Here is a 22,085-nt window from a genome sequence, read left to right as displayed (position 1 = left end):
TGCTGATTGATGCTGATTCTGAAATCCGAGAAAGCCCTTCCCTTCTTGAAGACATACCACATCAGGCTGGTGTTTCATCAAATAACTCCAAAATAGCCTCCATTTATTTATGTTGCAGAGGCCCTGAATGTTGTAGGTCACACCTTTGATTGTTGTAAACAAGAAGAAATATGTACAGAAAAGAAATGCATATGTACAAGTGTCTGAAAAGGCAGAGACTAAGCATCAGCCTGCATGTTATCAAAAGACCCCAAGGCTGCAAATGCATTCTCATCTTCACATACTGGTATGTGTTTCTTGACCGCTTGCAGCCATCCCTTCATTGCTAATCCCTTAGAGGATGTCGATGGCTATCCAGGCATTAGGGAAGAGGCATCCAATGTCGAGATTGCAAAGGTCTAGAATGCAAATTTACTGTCTTTTTTGCTGTTTGCCATTCCTCATGAACATTTTCAATACTTTTTGCTTTACCTTTGTCTTTAGGCTTGTTAGAAGCCATTGCCTGATTCCCTGCATGCACTTGAGTCTTAGCATTCTTATCTTGAGACTCTCCAACTGCATTTGGCCTTGCACCTTGCTTCTTAAGAGGCGTAATATCCTAAGTCAGAGCAGTGGGAGGGGGTTAGTGCAATAAGGTAGGGCATTCAGATGCTAGATGACCAAATTTATGGCATGTAAAGCAAGCCCCCGCAAAGACCCTCCATTTCAATTTGAAATACTTCTCACCTAATGCAATGCCACCAATCTGCACAGAAATGGAGGACGGGGTCTCCTTGTCAGTATCCCACAGGATATAGAACCTGTTGCGATTTCCTGCAGGATGAGGAGGACAAATGACCTGGCCCAATGTTGAAGCAACCACTGGCAATTGCGCTCACATATAATCAGGGAAGTCTACCACTTCAACCCAAACCGGTCGAATGAGACTACTGTAATCCTTGTTAGGGGACCAAGGCATTACATGTACCATCTATCTGCCAAAAAATAGCGAGGACATCTCCAACAAATGTTGCTTGTGCGATGCATCTGACAAGTGCACTTCATAAAACCCTTTGGATGCAAAGTATACTCCTTCCACAACGGAGCCTTCAAGCATGGCCTTGACCCATTGTGCCACATCATTGGCAGAAGACAATTTTCCAGGGAAAAAAATAATCACCACAGTCTGTGATAGCCTCTTGAGACGATCAACTAAAGATGGCAAACTTAGCTGAATCTTAAGTTGGGGCTGTGCATCAGTCCATTCCTTCCGTGTTTGAGCAAAATCATCTTTGAGCATTTCATATACGTACTGAGCATCTTCCGGGGGAAGCTGAGTGGCTAAAGCATCCTCCACGCATTGGCATTTAGCATCAGGCTGAGAAGTCGCCATTCACACACTCTCTCCACACCTCTTTGTCTCTCTCACACACACACACGTACATCGGCAGTCTCGTACTTGTGTTGCTTCTGCAGAGTCTGTTGAACCCAAAAACGGCCCGAATCTTCAGTGGGTCACAAGAAACTGCAGCTCCCGATGGATTGCTCCGATTTCACCTAAATTTGGGTCAAGCAGGAGAAGATTCATGAGAGTGGGGATGTTGCTACGGGTCAAAATCGACCGAGCTTTGTTGACTGGCATGACAATGGCGACCAGAACAAGAAGTTGAAGGACCCACAATCGCACGAGGAGCCAAGAGCGGAGAAGGGGAAAAGGATTACTGCTGAAATTCGTGGCGTTAAGGAAATCTTCCGATCAAAATCCGGGGGCAGAAACGGAGAGAAATTCGGGAGGAAGGCAAGAATTGAATGCGGGGCAAGAGAAATCTTGCGTTACGCCATAGCTACGAGCTTGACCACCATCGCCAACCTAACACACACACACACACACACACACGCATGCATGCATGCATGCACACATGCGCGCACACACACAGACACAAAGTCTCACATCACATTGTTGGTTTATGTAGATGATATATCTCATGGTCAAATAAGAGCACATCTCTTATGTCCCTAAGTAGTATGGAATCAATATATATATTCTTAAGTCCTAGCTTATGTGTAGCAATGAGGTTAAACCAATTCCCTATGGTGATAGGCCTTTATAAATTCAATACACCAATACTAATCTTTAACCAAGAAAGTTTCAACATTGCTTGCCTACAAAAAAGTTTCACATGGACTAACCAAAAGTTGAGTCCAATATCATTTACAGGGAAGCGAGTCTAACACAAGGAAGTTGATGAGCTTGTGAAATCCATAGGATAGCAACTAGCCTATGTGCGTCATACTCTTCATCATTGTGCTTTGCTTCTTCTTTTTCCCAAGAAAGAGTAATGTATTCCATTCAAAACAGCCAAAAGGCAAGTATAGTAGATGTGGGAGAATAATCTCCATTCCACAACCTCCACAAAGAAGCCAAAAAATGGGCATAGGTGGGCAGGAATAATCAATCCTGATCCTACCAAGAACAATAAAAACCCCTACAACCTACTATAAAAGAAGTTGGATCATTTTGCAAATAAAGAACCTACTTATCCCTTTCCAATGTGTTGATGGGAGTGGCAGAAGCCTCCATTGTCATAGTCGCAGCCGATTGAAAAAAGGGGAAAGAAGGCACTTCACGCCCTTTCCGAAGAGTGTTGACGGGCAAGGGAAGCAGGGGGAAACAAAGAACAACACAAGTAGAGCGATCTCCTGCCCTCGAATTCGAAACAAAACACCCCAACAAACCATCAGCCACACCTAGATATGGAGATGAAGCATCTCTTTAGTAAGTTTGTTGTTTTAATTTAGTAAAATTGTTTCTTATTTTCTTTAGTAAAACCATTGTAGCATCTCTTTCCTAGTTATTCTAAATTCCTTTTATTATTCTATAGCCACTAATACCTCTCTCACTCATACTTGCACTAGTAGAGGAACCTCATTTTAGTGGGAGTCCTAATCTTTTGTGCATGATTCAAAGAGAGAGAGAGAGAGAGAGAGAGAGAGAGAGAGAGAGAGAGAGAGAGGTGGGGAAGAAGCAAAAGGGTTGGAAGGGGGAAGAAAGATAACCAATTTATAAATATCACAATGTGATTTCAATTTGGAAGAGAGTCTAAGGGTGTTTATAGACTATGGTCACCCATGCCTATGTTGAATGCAGTTGGGCCGTGGGCTAGACATCGGTGGGGTAGTCCTTATCTTGAGAAGAAGAAAACGTTAAGTTTTGGAGGAAAGGTCACGAAGAAAAGTAAAAGGAAAGTAAGGAATTTAGTGCTCCCTTCTTGATCCATATCTTTAATGTCCTCCCCAAAGTAATCTATGGATTCATACCCTTTTCAAGAGCATGGGAGATACTTGAGCAAGTACAAAGATGAAACCAAGCTACACATAGTAGGCAAGCAATTACAAGGGATGAAAACAATCTAGCAAGAGGGTGGTTACACATTGCCATCGCCTGCCCAAGCTACGCCCAATTTGAGGGCACAAGGATTTGCGTGTTGGGCGTGTGTTCATCCGCCATCCCTTTACATACCGTCAGGCAGACACATTTTTGGCAAAGACCAGTAAAGGCAATGGTGGCTTGAAGATGATTGGCCAGGTGGGAGAACAGGGCGTGGAGAGTAGTGAATGCTCGCTCTTGTCCGTGCGTGCGTCGCACGAGCCCGTAAACCCTGATGAGGTGGACAAGAAAAGATTGGCGTAGAAGTTTGTGACATCAACCTATTGAGACAATTTTGTGAGGTTACGTCAGCAAAACGATAGTGAGACAACACCTTAAATAATCCATACATGCCAAAGATCCAGGAAGCCCGAGGACTCTGCTAATAATGGAGAATGTTGTTACCAGCTTGGTATGAATTGGTATACAGAATTCGGACATCGGTTGGCTTTTGGACATCCTTGTTCTTCACGGGCATAGCCGTTCAAGGTGAGCGCAGGTAGTTCATTTGGTTCATGGGACTTTTTAAACATGATGTAAGCTCGCTAATCAATAATTTTTGACGCTGACTCGTCGTGGAACTGGTGGTGATCGTTACCTACTTTTTATTGAGAAGTCAACGGAGGGTTTGGCCCGAAATTTGAAGTACGCAAGTCTTTGTTTACCATCTCTGTAATTGGTTTTTCAGGAGGTCTTCCGTAACCCGTTCTCTTTCGTTGCAGATAGGCCGTCATTCTTTGCAAGGATAGTTCTTTACGCGATCATGAACTGTGAGGCTTTTCATCTCAGAGAACTGGTAAATATTTGGGCTATTCGTTGATATTAAGCTACCCAATAGACCAGAAAACTCAGCCTTCCATAATCCTCCATGGGTTACCGCATGAATCGGTTTTAAGACCTCAGTTTCTCGTGCAATGTGTAAATTTCAGAGAATGTAGAGCCAGTAAGCCCCTCAGATGAGTGATTTAGATGCTTTAGGCTGTAGGGATAAAGTTTAAAGTATATTTGCATATGCTTGAAAAACCTGTGCCTGGTTTACCTGTGTAATGCAGAGAGTGAGTTGAAGGCAGTTTTCAGCAAAACCTGTGCCTGGTTTACCTGTGTAATGCAGAGAGTGAGTTGAAGGCAAAGTTTGTGGCCTGCCCTAGGGGGGAAGGGTATAGTGACCGGTGTGTGTTCACTGAAAGCCAAAATTCAAAATTTTCTTTTTTGAAAGTCCTAAATTTTGGGATTGGTCCAACTCCCCACTTTCTATTTCTTTTCCTTGAAATCCTCCACCTTTTTCTCTACTCTCTCTCAAAAAAAAAAAACCTCGCCATCTTAGCCTCCTCTCCTCGCCATCTTAGCCTCCTCTCCTTCAGTTCCCGCTTCAGGCCCAGCTCTAGTTCCAGTCTGAGCTCCCTCTACATCTATGATCAGTGACATACTCATGCTCATGGCGCCGGTTGTTGTTCCCTTCCCCTCTTCTCCTGTTACAGCTCTCGCATAGCTTATGACCCCTACTTCGGAGGTGTCATACAGTGTGCTGCATTACGCTTCACTCTCCCCTCTCCCTCTCAGTCAGCCCACCCTCCCACACCCCGTTGGGACTGCCTCATCCATTCCACTGTCATCTCCGTTCCTCACTCAGTCACCGTCCAGTTTCCGGACTCAGTCCCACTCTTTCATGCCAGAGTCACCACAGTTTCAGCATGGACATGGTTGGGCTGATACTCCAAAGGCCCGTGAGACCTTGCTCACGGAGATACATAGTTTTCGTGAGCGTGAGATCCGTGAGCGTGAGATGGACTGACTCGCTTCGCACGGGAGCAGCTCCGCTTCAACCAGGAGCAGGCTAGGGCCATTCGGGAGCAGGTAGGTCTTATTCAGGGACTCAGACATGATATCATGCAGCGCCAATAGGAGGTCACAACCATACACACTGTCCCAGGGAGTACCCCGGTGGTCGAGGCACAGATTGCGAGCATGCACTCTGCTATTGAGGAGACTTCCAGATGGGTTGACGTGGCCAAACGGGAACCCGCAAGGGTAATTGTTTCGGCTACCAGCATGGAGCAGCAACAGAGAGCTAGTAAGGCTCTCAACATCAGAGTATGTGGGATCCCACACACTGAGGCTACACCGATAGTAGATGTGACTGCGTTTGTGGCCGCTACCCTGGGTGTGGCTGAGCACAGGATAGTGAGGGCAATCGAGATCCCAACCGAGAGCAACCCCTGATCATACGACTCCATGACACTCAGGCACGACTTTCAGATCTATGACGCAGGTCAGTCCTTCGAGACTAGCCAGCGATCTCTATGGATGAGGACATCACACCTCTACAGGTTGAGGAGAGGCGCTCTTTGCTGTAGCAGTGGGATCAGGCCCGGAAGGAGGGGAAGTGGGCAGTGGTACGAGAGGGACGACTTCTTACAGGCCCCTGTAGGACACCTGCTCCCTCCGCTACATAGGGAAGTGAGGTCTATGAGACTCAGATATCCGAGACCCTGTCCTGCAGCATTTGGAACTGTAATGGTACCTTATGGTCAGAACCAGGGAATTTCTCGGAATCCTATACAGGCCACGACATAGTCTTCTATACAGAGACACATAAGAGTCCAGAGCGCCCTCTTCCAATAGTCAGCGGATATACATGGGAGTCTGCCTACAGAGATGAGACGAGGGGTACAGGAGGAGTTCGAGGTTCAGGTGGAGTTGCAGTCCTTTTCAGATCCACACTTCGGGAGATCATTTCAGTAGAGCAGAGAGATATACATTCCATATTTCTTTGGATCCGGATACGACACATGGACAGCCGGGATCTGTTTGTCGTAGTTTGCTACTTCCCCCTGGAGACCTCCCACTTTGCCAGAGATATTCGAGGTGATGATGAGACATCCCCATTTGCTGCCCTTTATCAGTCCCTCGACTTTTCTAGCCGCGGAGAAGTCCTTCTAGTGGGGGGCTTCAACGCGAGGACAAGGGCCCGCCAGGTACCACTTCTTGACTTCAGAGATGATTCCACTCTACTGGCAGATGTTGACCTTGAGAAGGCAGGTATGCTACGGGTTTCGGTTGACAGGCGAGGTCCATTCTTATCTTATGGGCAGGCCCTATTAGACCTAGGCAGGATACATGATCTCATTATCTATAATGGTCTTGACAGATGGCCCGCTTCAGGTGGTTTCACATGCTTTAGACATGGGGGGGGGCACCAGTGTTGTTGATTACATCATGGGATCCCCGGTCTTCACATCTCGCATTACTGACTTCACTGTAGCACCTCTCCCCCCAGGGGCTGATCATACATATCTTTTCTTTCGCATCTCCACCTCCCTTCGCACAGCATCTTCCACCCCACTCAGTGCTTACTCCACCTACCACGATATACGCTTTGATCGGGATCACTCACCTTCTTACTCTGGCCGTCTGTACATACTTCTCGCTTATATTGACTTCATACCCCTTCTAGAGAATCGTGCTGCCCTTGTCACCCGCTCACTACACGAGATTGTCATTCACGCTTTTTCCCACACCACCCGCTCCACCCGCCCACCACCTGCAACTGTACCCTGTAATAGTTAGCACGATGATGAGTGTAAGGCCTTACCCCGTCAACTCAAATTCGGAACCAAAAATAGTCTTCCAAGCGCACCAGATACGCTACGTGAATACCATAGACTGGTACGGAGGAAGAAACTAGACTTCGTTCGTCGAAACAAGGAGCTACTGAACATTTTGCTTAGTAACAACTCTAAGGACTTTTGGCGGAGATTTTTAGAAGGACGGTCCTCTCCGCCACTCACTGATACCCAGATCTGGTTTGATTATGCACGCACACTTTATGACATGCCAAATCAGCCAGTCCCTAACCTCTCACACATGCCTCGTCCCACATCCTACACCCTCTTCACTAGAGGAGGGGTAAAAGATGCCGTAATGAAACTTCATAATGGCCGAGCGAAGGATCATGAGGGGCAATGCACTTAGTTCATTGTATATGGGATTAACCTCCTAGCCCCGATCTTAGCAAAGCTTTTTAATGAAGCGGTTTGTTTGGGATTTCCACACACTTGGACCATTAACACTATCTCACCCATCCACAAGGCAGGGGATCCCATGAGCTTGGAGAACTACATGACCATTATGATTGGACATGTCATGTCCAAGATTTATGCATCAGTACTTGACTTTGAGATTAGCAGACTTGCAGAGTGTTGAGGACTTAGAGCAGCAGGACAGGCCGGATTCCGGCGTGATCATGGAACCATGGACCACATTCTCACGCTTAGATGTATCATCGACGAGGCGAGGTCACGGAAGCAGAGAGTTTATTGTTGCTTTGTGGATTTCTGCAAGGCATTTGACACGGTCCCGAGAGCCCATCTCATACGCACCTATAGGACTTGGGTTATGACCAAGAGATCATTTGGGCTGTCATGGCACTTTACGAGAGAGTTTCTGGCAGAGTTTGGGCAGGATCCGGGTGGATAGACGAGATCATGAGTACCATTGGGGTCAGACAAGGGTGTCCTTTGTCACCTACCTTGTTTGGCCTCTACATTGACGAGCTTGAGACAGTGATGCAGACACAGGGGGTGTAGGTTGCTCTCTTGCGGGCACGTTGATCCAGATTTTGCTCTATGCAGATGACATGGCTCTCTTGTCTTCCTCAACAGAGGGGCTTCAGAGACACCTAGACGCACTACAGTCCTTTTGTGGGTCCCATGATTTGAAGGTCAACCTGGGTAAAACCAAGGTCATGATCTTCAATACATCTCGAGCCATCATGCATCAGGAGCAGTTCACATTTGCGGGGTCATTTGTTGAGATAGTTTCATCATACACTTATCTTGGGGTTATCTTCTCCAGACCGAGCTTCACTAAGAGACCCGCGATGCAAGCATGCTTGAGTAGAGGGTATGCCTCACTGGCCAGGCTAGAGAGGCAGTGCTTCCGCTTGCACTTTCAGGATCCACGTACCAAGGGGTTGCTTTTTGACTCCTTAGCTCGCTCAGCGGGGATGTACGACAGCCCTTGTTGGGGGCCAGACTTGTCGGATATAGAGTGGGCCCGTGTGGAGTGGCTACAGGTTCTCATGTTATCATGAATGATTCGTGGTGAGTCATCCGTTCCTCACCAGATCATTCAGGCTGAGTTTGGGTCACCCCCTTTACAGCTAGATGCTGCATTTCAGGTCATCACATATCTGTACCGAGTTAGGGAATATGGGGATTATACCTCAGGGCGTAGCAAGCTACCATGGATAACTCTATCCTCTTCTATGGCACTTGCAGGAGGAGGAGATCAGAGGTGCTGGTATGCACGTACAGAGAGATGGTTTGAGCGACTAGGGCTCCACATGGATAGACTACCTTTCTTCCATTATAGCATGGATGCTCCGTTCTCTCGTCTCTTATCACATGAGGTCAACCAGGTTATCCGTGAGGATCTACTACAGCTACACACTTTTCGGACTTGGTTGGAACCGAGTGAACTCCCAGTGAAGCTTAGCTTCTACAAAGATCACTTCTTACATATCACAGCGGAGGGTTTCATTGACCCACCAGGATACACACAGATTCACCTACCCCACTCGCTGAGGATCTCTCTTGGCAGTTCCGAGTCTCTTCACACAAACTTCGCATCGAGAACGGTAGAGTAGAGCGACTACCCAGGGAGCGGTGCATATGCACAATGTGTGACATACAGGAGGTTGAGACAGAGGAGCATTTCATCTTCAGGTGTCCTGTGTACTATGAGATCCGAGGACGTTTCCACTGCCTCTTCAGGGATAGTTATGGGATTTTAGCCCGTATCCTCTCCTACCCAGACCAGCGGTGTTTAGCAGGTTTCATTCATGAGGCACTTAGACACCGCGAGAGGATACTCCGAGCACGGAGACAGGAGCAGACTTCTTTCTCGGTTGATCCCTCTCTATCACAGAGTTCTTTCAGCTAGATCACATGGATCCCAATGAGACGAGGCCTCGACATGATCGTGACCCGGAGCCCGTGACCCGACAGCTCTGACAGAGGGTCGAACACAGATCACACTTGGAGACATCCCCTCCTTATTTAGAGTCGGAGCCTGACCGACGGGGGTCACAGTAGCCCTGGCTAGACGCAGAGCTACGACTAGGAGACGTGCCAGGACCGCACCTCTGAGTGGCCGACATCACTCTATTGCCGACTTCATGCCTCCACTGCCTCCTCCATCCTGATATCTTTCTGTTGCTGGGGATGATGATGATATTGATGATGATGGTGAGATTGATATATAGTCGACCATCGACATTACTATGTTGTACTTAGGACTTAGTACTGCCATTTTGCATTTTTGCATTTTTTGCATTTTGCATTTTGCATTGGTATGGATGCTCGTTTAGTAGCTCCACTACCACAGCTCGTTGTATCAGGATTTTCACAGTCTCATAGACACATCGGTCTTCCGAAGACTTTAATAAACTCTCCCTCTCTCTCTCTCTCTCTCTCTCTCTCTTTCTGTTATCTCCTGCCTCTTCCTACACACCATCTCCAGTATATTCTTTTTGCCTGCCCTCGGCTTGGCCTTATTAATGGTGTCCGCTCTAAGAAGCGAAATTCGAAGTGTGTGCGTGTCTTTTGTCGATTGATTGTCACAAGCCCCTGCGCTAATTTTTGTGTTATTTTTGGTGACGCAACGTCCTCCCATCCACGTGTCCACTCCTTACCCGTCTGATTCATTGCCACATGCATGGCCCCCCATCCAAGTGGCGCTTTGAATGTGGGTGCACAGTAGAGTCTTTTGTGGGCGCCTCGGATGCATTGTTTGGGCAAGCATTCTGCAAGTGTTCGTTTGTCCCGGGCACATCTTTTGTCCTTATGCATGGTTGTCTATTCGTGGAGGAGCTACTCCTCATTCTGCATGGGCGCAGGCCTTATGAATGATTAGATATCATTCACCTTGTTAAATAATGCCTTTGATTAAATAAGCTGGTTGTGTTGTATCAAAAATTGAGTTTACATGTGTTAGTGACTAGTTTTAGATGGCTTTCTACTTGTGGGATGACTACCGAATCATAGTTACGCTGAAATGCCGAAACGGCGCATCAAAGACCCGAAACGCCGTTTCGGCCGTCCCAGACCCCCCGAAATGTGAAACGGCCCCAAAACGCGAAACGCCGTCTGAATCGGTGATCTGAAACGCCGAAACGGCATCTGAAACACCGTTTCAGACCTGAAACACGTCGTTTCGGGTGCCGTTTCGGGTCTGACCTAAAAAGAGGGCAAAAAACAGAAAAAAACGCCACCTGCCGTCGCGTGTTTTCGCCCTTCTGCCTGCTGCTCCCCCCCCCCCCGATTTCTTGCCCACCTGGTTCTCTCCCGAGTCTCGAGTCCCAGCCCTACGAGTGGGTGCTCTTTTGGACACCCGGCTTTGGTCACTGGTGAGTCACATTTCCTTTCTCTATGCTTCTCTTGCCTCAAACATCTTGCTGTTTTTTGGCTGCAACCATTGATTCTTGGCTTTTCCCTTTGAAATTTGATCTATTGCAGCTTGTACAAGTGCTCTTTTTGCTCATGGATATGGCTTCACAAAGCGTTGTCCCTCAGCCAGAGAAGGAGTTCACCCAATCGGATTATTGGTGGAGCCAAGTTGATTTGGTAGGCAAGCATGACTCCAAGAAAGGAGGAGCGCGCAAGTTTAGATGCAGATGGTGTGGATTGGAGCGAGGAGGGAACCCTGATAGGGTCAAATGTCATCTTCTTGGCATTAAGGATGGGGGGATTGGGCTATGCTCCGTAATCTCACCACAAGAGAAAGAAAGGTTGCAAAGAGAGGTTGAAGTATTGCCCACTACAAAAAGGGCAAAGACAATGGCTTCCACTGGTGTAGGATCTTCTTCAGGTGCTCATGCAGCACGTGTTCAGCAGGCCACTGCATTCCGGAGTCCTCTTCCCTCTGCTACTATGGCTTCTTCTTTTGCGAGTGCACATGGAGCTCCTACTAATATTCCTGCTACATCTCGATCTACTTCACATAGGCAGGGCAGTCTTTATACATCATGGCATCCGCAAAGGAAGGCATAAGTAGATGCAGCTGTGGCCCGATTTTTTTACTCCAATGGGATTAGCTTCAATGTTGCTAGATCACCCTACTTCAAAGAGATGGTGTCTGAAATCAAAACATTTGGATCCACATATACCCCTCCCACATTTGATGCTTTGAGGGGCAAGCTTTTAGAGGATGAGGTGGTGGCAGTTAAGCAAGCTATTGAACCTGTGAAAGAGAAATGGGTAAAGTATGGGGTAAGTTTGGTTGCAGATGGATGGAGTGATGTGCGAAGTCACTCACTAGAGGGTATCCTTGCATATTGTAGGGGATCTGCACTCTACATACACTCCATAGAGTGTGGAGTGCAACAAAAAACAGCACTTGTATTGATGCAAATGTGGGCAGATGTAGTGGAATATGTGGGGCCGTCTAATGTTTTGCAACTTGTTTCAGATGGGGAAAATACCAATAAGGCAGCAGGTGCATTATTGGAGCAAAAGTATCCTCATATCCAGTGGAGTGCTTGTGTAGCACATTGCTTGAATAATTGGATTGGGTCAAGAATGTTATTGACAATGGAAAAGAGGTGGTTAACTTCATCACACGACATAATTTTTCTCTTGCTTTATACCGTAAATTTGCCAACAAGGAGCTTTTGAAGTATGCAGAGACAAGATTTGCATACAACTTTTTGATGCTTCGCAGGCTCCTTGAAATGAGACCTGCACTGAAACAAGTTGTGGCAAGCCCATAGTGGGATGCATGGCCCACTTCTAGGCAGGCTCTTGGAATTTATTGTTATGACTTGTGCATAGGCAGTGATGAATTTCGGGCTGATGCATCTCACATTGTTGATCTATGTGTGCCTATTGTGAAGCTGCTTAACCGAGTTGATGGAGATATGCCTTTTCTTGGTAAGGTGTATGAGGGGATGGATCGGATGATTGAGAATATCAGAGAAATAGAAAAGGATCCCCAAAGGTTGAGAGAATTGGAAGAGTTGGCTGTGAGCAGATGGAATCAATATTACTCTCTCATGCATGCAGCTGCCTTTGTGTTGGACCCGGAGTTTCAACACAAAGGCAAGTGCACAACAGAGTGATGCAGAGGTTGTTCGTGGTTGGAACCTCACTCTTCAAAAGATGGTGCCAACTCCTGATGGACGGCGGAGGATAAAAGACCAGCTTGCCAATTATCGCAATAAGGAAGGCATGTATGGATGGCCAGATGCACAGCATGATAGGTAATATTAACTCATTTTAATTTTCAGATTTTAGGAACTTGTAATTTGTTATTTAATACAAAATTAGAAATCTGAAATTTATGAGTTTTGGAATTTCAGATTTCGAGTTGGGGCTGTTACATGGTGGGAGGATTATGGAGCTGATTCCCCCGAGCTGCAAAAGCTTGCCATCCGCATTCTGAGCCAAGCTTGCACCTCCTCTTCTTGTGAGCGTTTGTGGAGTAGCTTTGCCCATATCCACACAAAGAAGAGAAATCGTCTGCGAACGCAACGGGCCAATGATCTTGTCTTTGTTAATGCAAACTTGCGTTTGCTTAACAAGATGAGACACGAGTATACGCATGACAAATATATTGGATTTCATAGCCCAAATGATGCCCACTCACCTAATGATGATGATTTGTTAGTAGAGGAGAATGATGATGAGGAGGAGGAGGAGGCAGAGGTTGAGTCTCAGGATGAGGATGAGGATAAGCTTATTATTTGATCATATATGATATGATCCTCAATGTAGCCTTTTTTGGGTTTCAGGCTTTCAGCTTTCTTTTTGTTACTATGACATTTGGGCTTTGAAAGCTGAATTACAATTTATGAATCATGATTGGTCTCTTAAATATCATGAATCATGAATCATTTTTCCATTTTGTAACTTGTTATAGGATTTATAAATTACCCACCTTGCGTAATTGAAATTTGCATTGTGTGATTGGTAACTGGTTGAACAATGAAACTTGAATCTCCAAAGTTCAAAGTTACAATCAATATTAATGGTACTAGGTAGAGCTATAACTTATTGTGCACCACTTTTTTTGAAGGTAGAGCACTCTAAATGTGTGTATGCATTACTCTAAACCCCCTTGATGACAAGGCGTTTCCCCGTTTCACCCCCTCTCAAAAATCCCGAAACGTTTCCGTTTCCGGTTTCCCCGTTTCCCGTAACTCTGGCTTGAATGACAGATTCCAAAAGCTGGAAGTTCAACCAATGACTGCTGATGTTTTCTGATAAAATTTGAAAACACCTGTCTTCCTTTATATCTATCTTTGATGTTCCGTCCCATCTTGTTCTTTCTTGCTTATACCAAGGATACATTATTCCCCACTCTTCACTGCAAGTTAGTTTAGCTTGCCCTTTTCTGGCTGCATGCATGGCTGAGAGACGCTTTGGTGCTAAAAGCAGAAGGGCTTAGCTTGTTACGAGAAAGAGTGTGATACGATAAATTTCCATTTGTGATTTAGCAGAGAGAGATACTATTATCATCTGCTGGAACCAAAATTTGATCTATGGGACCCGATCATGAATTTTTAAAATCAAAGGCAAAAGCATGAAAAAGTACAAATGTCCATATGGTGTAATGGTGTACTGAGCCGTGTGCCCATGCTGGGGATAAAAGTGCAGTCAGATTTACCCTGTAGATCGGAGACTAAAGGTCTTGACCTACCCTGAACACGGGGTCAGAAGCTGTCGTGAGCTGAGTTACTTAGTGGATCGACACTTTATTTGCGGGTCTTTAGCCGTCTTTGTCACCCTTTCTGGTGAGGTCAAGTGCAAATCTTTTTGAGTCTTTTGTAAACTTCAAAAAGCATCGTAGGGATGAGCAGTAGTCGAAGTTGTGTCTGAGTATTTTCTCAAGTGTCTAAAGTTTGCTGTCATGTCTTTTGTTAGAAAAGGTGTAAACCCTTACAGTACAAATACATTTTCTTTTGCCCGCCGAAAGAAAATGTCCTGTGACTTTCATGAGAGACATGTGCCCACAAACCAACCGGGGAGAGAGGAGGTTCACAGCTTCATCAAGAACCACAAGTCCACGTAAAACTCTGCATGGCAGCTTGTCATGTGGCAAAACCTTCTAACCCATCCAAGCCTTAGAAAAATAACATACACAGCCCTTGCGAGATCTACCCAAAATATTGGGAAGGGATGAGCAGTAGACGAAGTTGTGTCTGAGTATTTTCTCAAGTGACTAAAGTTTGCTGTCATGTCTTTTGTTAGAAAAGGTGTAAACCCTTACAGTACAAATACATTTTCTTTTGCCCGCCAAAAGAAAATGTCCCGTGACTCTCATGAGAGACGTGTGCCCACAAACCAACCGGGGAGAGAGGAGGTTCACAGCTTCATCAAGAACCACAAGTCCACGTAAAACTCTGCATGGCAGCTTGTCATGTGGCAAAACCTTCTAACCCATCCAAACCTTAGAAAAATAACATACACAGCCCCTACGAGATCTACCCAAAATATTGGGAAAAGCCTAAGTTTCCCCCTTAAACCAAGGGGGGGGGGGGGGGTAAACTGCTATCCACGCAGGAACTAAACACTAAAGAAGATCATCTCCCACAAAGAAATGTAACTTTTCAAGCCACACTGATTCTACAGAAAAAATTCAGGCCTAGGAGCTCAAGGAGGAGAAGGCCCTCGGAATCCTAGGTCCAGCTTTAGGGGTACAACTCTGAAGCAAGAATTGCTTGGACTCCACTTGGTGACAACGAATCTGTCGGTACTCATCTCAACAGATGCAGTAAATTATGAAACCGTTACACGTGCTTGGGGCAAGAGTCAAAGATGATGATGCCAAGGAAATATTGTTAATGAGCCTTCCACCACGCTACTCCAAGCTCGTCACAAATCCTGTGGGTAAATTCGGAATCCCTTGACTTTCATGACGTGGTCTCAATGCTTTTGAGTTAAGAGAGGAGGATACCTTGATTGTTTGCTGGTTTCTTCTCCGACCCTGATGCCACTCCCCAGAGCCCTTTTTGCATTAGTAGCAATCTCACGAAGAAATGCCATGATGCGAATTTTTTTCCAACGAACTTGACGATGGTTGAATCTCCCAGACCAGACTAGTCTGACTTAGACCAGCTATCCGTCTTGACACCTTCTCTAAACCTCAATACTTACTAGAAGCCTCTTGACAATCTCACGACCAACTCTTGTAGGTTCTTAGAGAAAGTTGCTCTGATACCAATTGATAGAATTCAAGACTAGTAGAACCAATATCTTCACATGGAATAACAAAAGAAATGGAGAGACCCAAACACAAGAAATTCTGACATAAGAGGGTGATTCGTCATCACTAGAGACTAACTCCAACAGGCCTTCCCGCATAAGAATTAATTGCATCTTTGTTTGCCATGTTGGAATCCTTTTCCAGAAAACTTTTCAGCTGCTGTAAAAGAGATAGGAGTAATATATGAAGCCATATGTCGAAGATGATAGAAATCAGTCGTGTCCCATTGCTAAGTATGAACAGTCGATTGTAATAGAGACATAAACTCCATATGCTTTTCATAGCAATCTCGTTCATAGTGCCCAAACTTACCACTAAAGTGGCAATTTCAAGCTTGTGCAGTACGAGTAGCCCTTCCTCTTGCATGAGTTTGGGTTCTTCCCCTTCCTCTTGGCATATAACCATGTCCTCTTTGGGCAAACTCATGTCTGTCCATACTGTTTTGATGGGCATATGAGGGTCTCCCACGACCTCTTGGTGGTCCACTCCGCCCTCTAAAATGACCTCTACCACCCCGGTGATAAAACAGATTATCGCTTCCACTACTTCTGGAGCCTTTGAGCCCAAGATTTACTTCTTTCGTACCAGTTAGTCACTTTGTGCGCTCAGGAGTTTTCTGACAGCACCGCTTCCTGACGAAGAATTATAGCACCTCACGTGCAAAGTCCGCCTAGATGCAAATATGCAGTTCCAAACTCTGATGCGAATATGCAGACGCGAATGCTCTTGGATCTCTAGAGCCTCATGCCGCTTCGAATATTCAGACTTCTCACAAGTTCTCTAAGACCATGGCTATGATACCGAATGTTGGAATCAGATGGTGGGAGAGAGAAGATGATGCGAGGCAAGCTGAAATTTTATTCATGCATGGTGAATGAACTGATTACAACTGCCTCATTTAGGCTGAGGGCAACCTTTTCTTATGTCTACTGGGACCAATCACTTATAACCTAATGACATACCATTGACCAATCTCATGCAAGCTAGTGACACCCTTTGACACCTCATCTCCTATAATCACTCAAAGTCAAGTGACTCTTGACCCTACCATTAAGTACCTTCACATTGTAGAACCTTAGTTACACACAACACAACCTTAGTCACACAGACTGATTTATCCAACAAAAGAGAGGAAATGACTTGCTGTAATTTCAAAAAAGAGGTTTATTTTACAGCAAAGAAAATCCTTGTCTTTTGCTGTAATATGGTCTTTTCAAATTTGGCTGCGTAATTTGAGTGAATTGGAGGTTTCAACATGGGGTACTTGATGGATAGATCACCCCCTTAAAATCTTGTTCCGATCCGACTTCCCGTTAGGGAGTACTGGGAAGGGGGCCATGTGCTTCTAACATGGCTATTGAGGATGGCTAGGGGTTCAGGTTGCTGGTGTGAGATGCTCAATTAGTTTGCTGTTGATGCTAGGGGATTGCAAATTGTTAAGGTAGCTAGAACATTGGTCAAGGGAGTTGGAAATGGTAGTGTTGTCTGAAGGTTTTCAGTGATCTAAATAGGATTAGCCAGATGGCTGTGCAGTCATTCATTGGTCTTTTACTGCTATTGGCAGTGTGTAATTAGCATTGTTTACATTTGTAGAAAATGAAGGAATTAAAAGGTGGTAACGCATGCAGTTGATTTTCTGCACTGTAAGAGGCTACTCACTATCGAATATTTCGGGAAAAAAAAGGAATCAAATTAATCTGATAATTTACCACTATAACCATTGAATTCTCACAGACGAGTCTGGTATGTGGCTTTGTAATGATGGTTGCAGGAATTGGAGCATTTTCAAATTCGTGAAGTCTTGCGATGTATTCATTCTTGCACTTCATATCCTTTTATTTTATGTTCCTCTGAAAAATTTAAGTATAAATGTTATATATGATTGAAGCAGAGCTCTTGCAGTATTGAATCCACAAACAATTGGATGGCATTTGTATCTTGTGAATTTGTGAAAATTCCCTTAAAAGGGCTGATATGAAATACCACTCCCACTGCTGTAGCTAGTGTTGCTGGCATTGTGACAGGTATATTACACACAATTATGTTTCATCGAGCATTAGGGTTGGTTCGACCCAGGGATGTGGATTTGGAGCTTTTCGAAGTCACTTACGTATGTTACTGTTTATGGTGTTCTATCTTGTAATACATATTCAATCTAAGTTAAATAGTGTATACAATTATTTGGAGTGAGTGGAATGTCCTTGGATTCAATGAAATTTTAAGCAATCTTGATCTTGTAGAGATAAGGCACATGGTTGACACAAGAAACCTTGATCTTGTAAACATAAGGAAATGGTTAACACAAGAAACCATTTACTGTGCAAAAGAAGTCTTGAAATTCATGTAAATGCAAATCATTGTCCAATGTATGAAAATGTGGTGACCATGTCACGAGATCCAATGAAATACCATGAACATTGAATATTAGGGGTGGATGGTTCAAGCCTGTTTCAATCTTTTCAGGTGCAATGTGGTGATGCTGAATTGGAAAGGAAGATTGAAGAGAAGATCGACCTTTTTGTTGCATGGGTGGAAAAACATCCAAACAAAAAAGGCCAGGTTAATCTCTCGTTGCTGCCTATTAATGGACTTTTTGTGTACCAGGAATGAAACCTTTCAAATTTCAAAGCTGACTACTATGACAATGTAGTTTTCTACAGAAGTTATCTAATTGCGCTAGGATGACCTTGGAAGTCTTAAAATATAATATGTTCTTACTTATGATGTTGTTTTACTGAAATGTCTATAGATTTGTATACCTTATCTTTGTATAGATTGGGCTCTTTTGCTGTAAAATCTAAATTAAATGTATTGAGTTCAAAGCTGACTACTATGATAATGTAGTTTTCTACAGGATTCATCTAATGTGCTAGGATGACCTTGGAAGTCTTAAAATATAATATTTTCTACTCATGATGTTGTTCTACAGAAGTGTCATACTTGTAGATTTGTAGTGCCTTATCTTTGTGTAGATTGGGCTCTTTTGCTGTAAAAACTGACTTAAATATATTGAGTCCTTTTTATGATGTGCTATCTTCATCTGGTCCATTTTTCTTTCGTATGGTGTACCATTAATGTTTCTGAGTCTTACCAGTAATTTAGTCAGGTGAGGGAACCGGACCATCTTTTGACGATCCTGTTGGGGAAGGGTCAATTGAATTCCGAGTTGACGAGCTGTCTTGATAGGAGATTTAGAGAGTAAGCTAAAAAGAGGAGAGAGTTCATGTTAACTAGCGAGACGAAGTAAAACAGTTGTTGGGAATCGTGGGCTATTACAGAAACTTTATTCAAGTGACTCCAGATGAGTGACATCGACTGGTAGTGTGCTTGAAGACCGGTGTGTAGAATACAGAGAGTACTCGAATTGCTATTCGAATACTTTCTGCCTTAGTCAATGGCTGACACATGCTCGGAAAGACAAAGAAGATATGCGGCCAGACGTGAAGAGTATCTGAGCCTTAGCCTTTAGGAATTGACTACATTCGACTATGAGAAGTGGAGCGGTTTCAGAACCTGAGCTCAATGCTCGAAGGAGGCTGGCAGAAGCAACTGTCCAATAGGAGCGATGAGCGCGAGAAGAGAGACTTGGCTACACCACCGGAGGTGGAAGTTGACTATTATGCAGAGCCAGAAGGCCGGAACGATGGTGTTGGGCCGAGGTGACCAGAATATTGGTGGAGGAAGGTCCGTCGTGGCAAGTGGAGTCCGAATTCTCATCTACGGAGAGTTTGGATTTCGAGCAGATGGCCATTTCCTCAGTTGAGCATCAGAATGACAAGAAAACCAACTCAGAGAACGACGAGAGCGTCTTCGACGGACCTCAGCTATCATTCCAGAGGGATTGAGTCGAGAAAGATATGAAGGCAGGAGACCAGCTACGGTTGATGGACAAAGAACCCATCATCGGGAAGAAAGGCGTGCCTCTGATGGAGAGCGATGCCACTGAAGACCAGAGGTGAATGAAGAGCACCTAAGGCAACTTGCCGGAGTTCCTCTCTCAACACACAAAAATATTACTCGGCCGACAGGCATACGTTAAGCCATACCTTTAAGGCCTGAAGATAGTACCAACCGAGTCAAGGAGAGTGTCATGTGCGCGGATCGGTATCTGACGTGTACTAGGTACACAGAACTAGCTCAGGTTAGCCTGGGGAGGCTTAGAGCTAGGCAGGCTTGATTCTCGGGTTGAGTGGCAAGGGTACGAACTATTTATAGGTCTTCGCTATTTTTGGCGCCGGGGCCCGAGTCTATAAAAGAGGCCCAAGGGGTTCAGTTCTCAGGGGGCAGTTGGGAGCAAGTCTCGTTCCCAGGTGCTAGGTCTGATCCTGGATTGTGTCGCGGACGCGCGCCTGCATCTTAGCGTAGCCCAAGGCCCAGTGGCAGATCCAGGGCTTCACAGCGCCACCTGGTGGTATGGGACACCAGGCTGGTTGGGATCTGATTGGGAGTTCGTGCCAGTAGCTCAGCTCGTGGCTCGGGGGGACATCTTCTGATTCGGGATCATATCCCGTAGATGTCACGGTTGGGTGGTGAGCAGCCTGCTCAGTTCTGATGTTGTGTGTGGTTATTTTGCAGATCAGGGGTTTCAGGAGTGCTGGGACGTGTCAGTTGGTATCAGAGCCAACTCCTGAGGTAGGAACTTCTGATACGAGAAATTTGACGGATTTCTCTTCCAGGTATGCCCTAAAATTCGAGATTTCCTGCTGCGTTTTTGCTGTCTACCTGGGGTAGAAGGGGTGAGGAAATATCTGGAAAAGGAGGAAGAAGAGGAGTGAAATTGAATCGAAAAATTCTGAAGCTATTGACAGCCTGGGAGTAGAGTATGCGGGGAGTAGAAAGGACGCAGTTAGGCGAGGCTGTAGGGGCAGGACAGCCTGCGCAACAGGCTGACCACAGCCTGCGCAACAGGCTGCGAACAGCCTGCGCCTAGGGCTGCGTGCAGCCTGCGCAGGAAGAAGGGCAGGAAGAAGGTGCTTTTTTGCGAAAAAAGCACCCCTCCAAAGTTGGAGGGGCTCAGGTGCTTTTTTCGCAAAAGCACCCCTCCAAAGCTGGAGGGGCTCAGCCTTCTTTGGAAGCCTAGCTTCCAAATTAGGCCGCCCTGCACCCTATATAGATGGGGGGCTGGGTGCTAGACAACACATCAGCAGCCCAAGTTTCGAGAATCCACCTCGAGATTTGTACCAGCCCGCCTCGCCCTTCAGCAGCGCCCAGTTTCGATCAGCTCCTCTGCTGCAGCCCCTGCCTGCGTCAGCCCAGCGCTGCTCCCAAGGCTCCCGTACCAGCCCGTGCAGCTGCAGCTACAGCCGTACAGTCTGTACGGACTGTACCGTCAATTTCGGTACCTGCAGCTGCTCCGTACAGCAGCTGCGCCTGCACCTACAGCCACCGTACGGACTGCGTCAGCAGCCGTACAGGCCACGTCAGCAGTCCGTACAGCCTCTATCGTTGACTGCGCATCCGGTTGCAGATTCGGGGAGGCACCAGGGCTCGTGGTCTTCCAGATTTCAGCATCCTTTCTGTCAGATTTATCTGGGACGGTTTTCTTCTACTCCATCTCCCTCCGTGCTCCGTTTCAGTTATTTATTTCTCTCAGCCTGTAATCGAGTTAGTATTCAGCCATGTCTGATGCTCCGAATCCCGAGTTCACTATGGGGGAGCAGGAATTAGACTACACTCCAGTGGGGGAGGATGATCAGGGTCTCTATGACGACCTGATCACTAAGAAAGCCTTCAGTGAGTTCACGACTGCTCTAGATGGTAAATTTGAGCAGGTCAACGCTAATCAGTCGGGGTTGACACAGCAACTCCAAGGGATACAAGCTACTTTGACTCTTCTGGCTAGCACGGTTCAGGCACTCACGCATGTGGATGCCATGGCCTCCGTGCTAGGCCCGAATATCACTCCGGATCCCTTTCCAGGTGACCAGAAATCAAGAACAAAGGAGGTGGTTGACACTTGGCTGCACAAGTGGCAAGTTCACTTCCAATTTCACCCCTATCCAGACGAGAAAAAGATTCAGCTAGCAGCAGGGTTTATGTCAGGTAAAGCCTTGCTTTGGTGGAAAGAACTCCAGCCTAAGCCTGACACTTGGACAGAATTTGAGGGTATCTTCAGGAAGGAGTTCCTGAAGAAGGAAGATGACTACGATATCGTCGGCAAGCTCAAAGCCCTCGATATGTCAAAATTGAACTTAACTTTTGAAGTGTATCTTCAGAGATTTAGGGATCTGCAAACCAGGGCCACTAAAATGGATCCTGTAACCTTGTTAGGTTTTTTCGTGGATGGTTTGCCAGACTCCTATAAGTTACAGATTAAGAATAACAAGTGCACAACATTGCAGGAGGCCATGACATATGCGCGCATATATGATGATACCATGGCCGGAACCAAGGCAACCACAGTTACCGAGACCAG

At 45.7% G+C, this 22,085-nt stretch overlaps 1 protein-coding gene across 4 annotated transcripts in view; it reads left to right on the top strand.

Moving 5' to 3' along the window:
* The first annotated feature begins 3,665 nt into the window (after positions 1-3,665).
* LOC147884181 (meiotically up-regulated protein) overlaps positions 3,666-22,085 on the top strand; it is a 65,435-nt gene continuing 47,015 nt past the window's right edge. Inside the window, exons 1-5 of one of the 4 annotated variants that reach the window (XM_087398497.1) lie at positions 3,666-3,895; positions 4,133-4,202; positions 17,442-17,478; positions 17,695-17,780; positions 18,134-18,229. In XM_087398497.1, coding sequence (XP_087254623.1) covers positions 4,170-4,202; positions 17,442-17,478; positions 17,695-17,780; positions 18,134-18,229 — 252 coding nt within the window. In that variant the 5' untranslated portion in view covers positions 3,666-3,895; positions 4,133-4,169. Of the gene's footprint in view, positions 3,906-4,128; positions 4,203-17,441; positions 17,479-17,694; positions 17,781-18,133; positions 18,230-22,085 lie in introns of all 4 variants that reach the window. The other 3 variants (XM_087398495.1, XM_087398496.1, XM_087398498.1) reach the window with 3 other exon arrangements.

Source organism: Dipteris shenzhenensis, chromosome 27 (genome assembly GCF_047967505.1).
Source record: "Dipteris shenzhenensis isolate YYH24624 ecotype China chromosome 27, Dip_SZ_1.0, whole genome shotgun sequence".
Classification (NCBI taxonomy): Eukaryota; Viridiplantae; Streptophyta; class Polypodiopsida; order Gleicheniales; family Dipteridaceae; genus Dipteris; species Dipteris shenzhenensis.
This window is presented reverse-complemented; position numbering and strand designations above follow the sequence as displayed.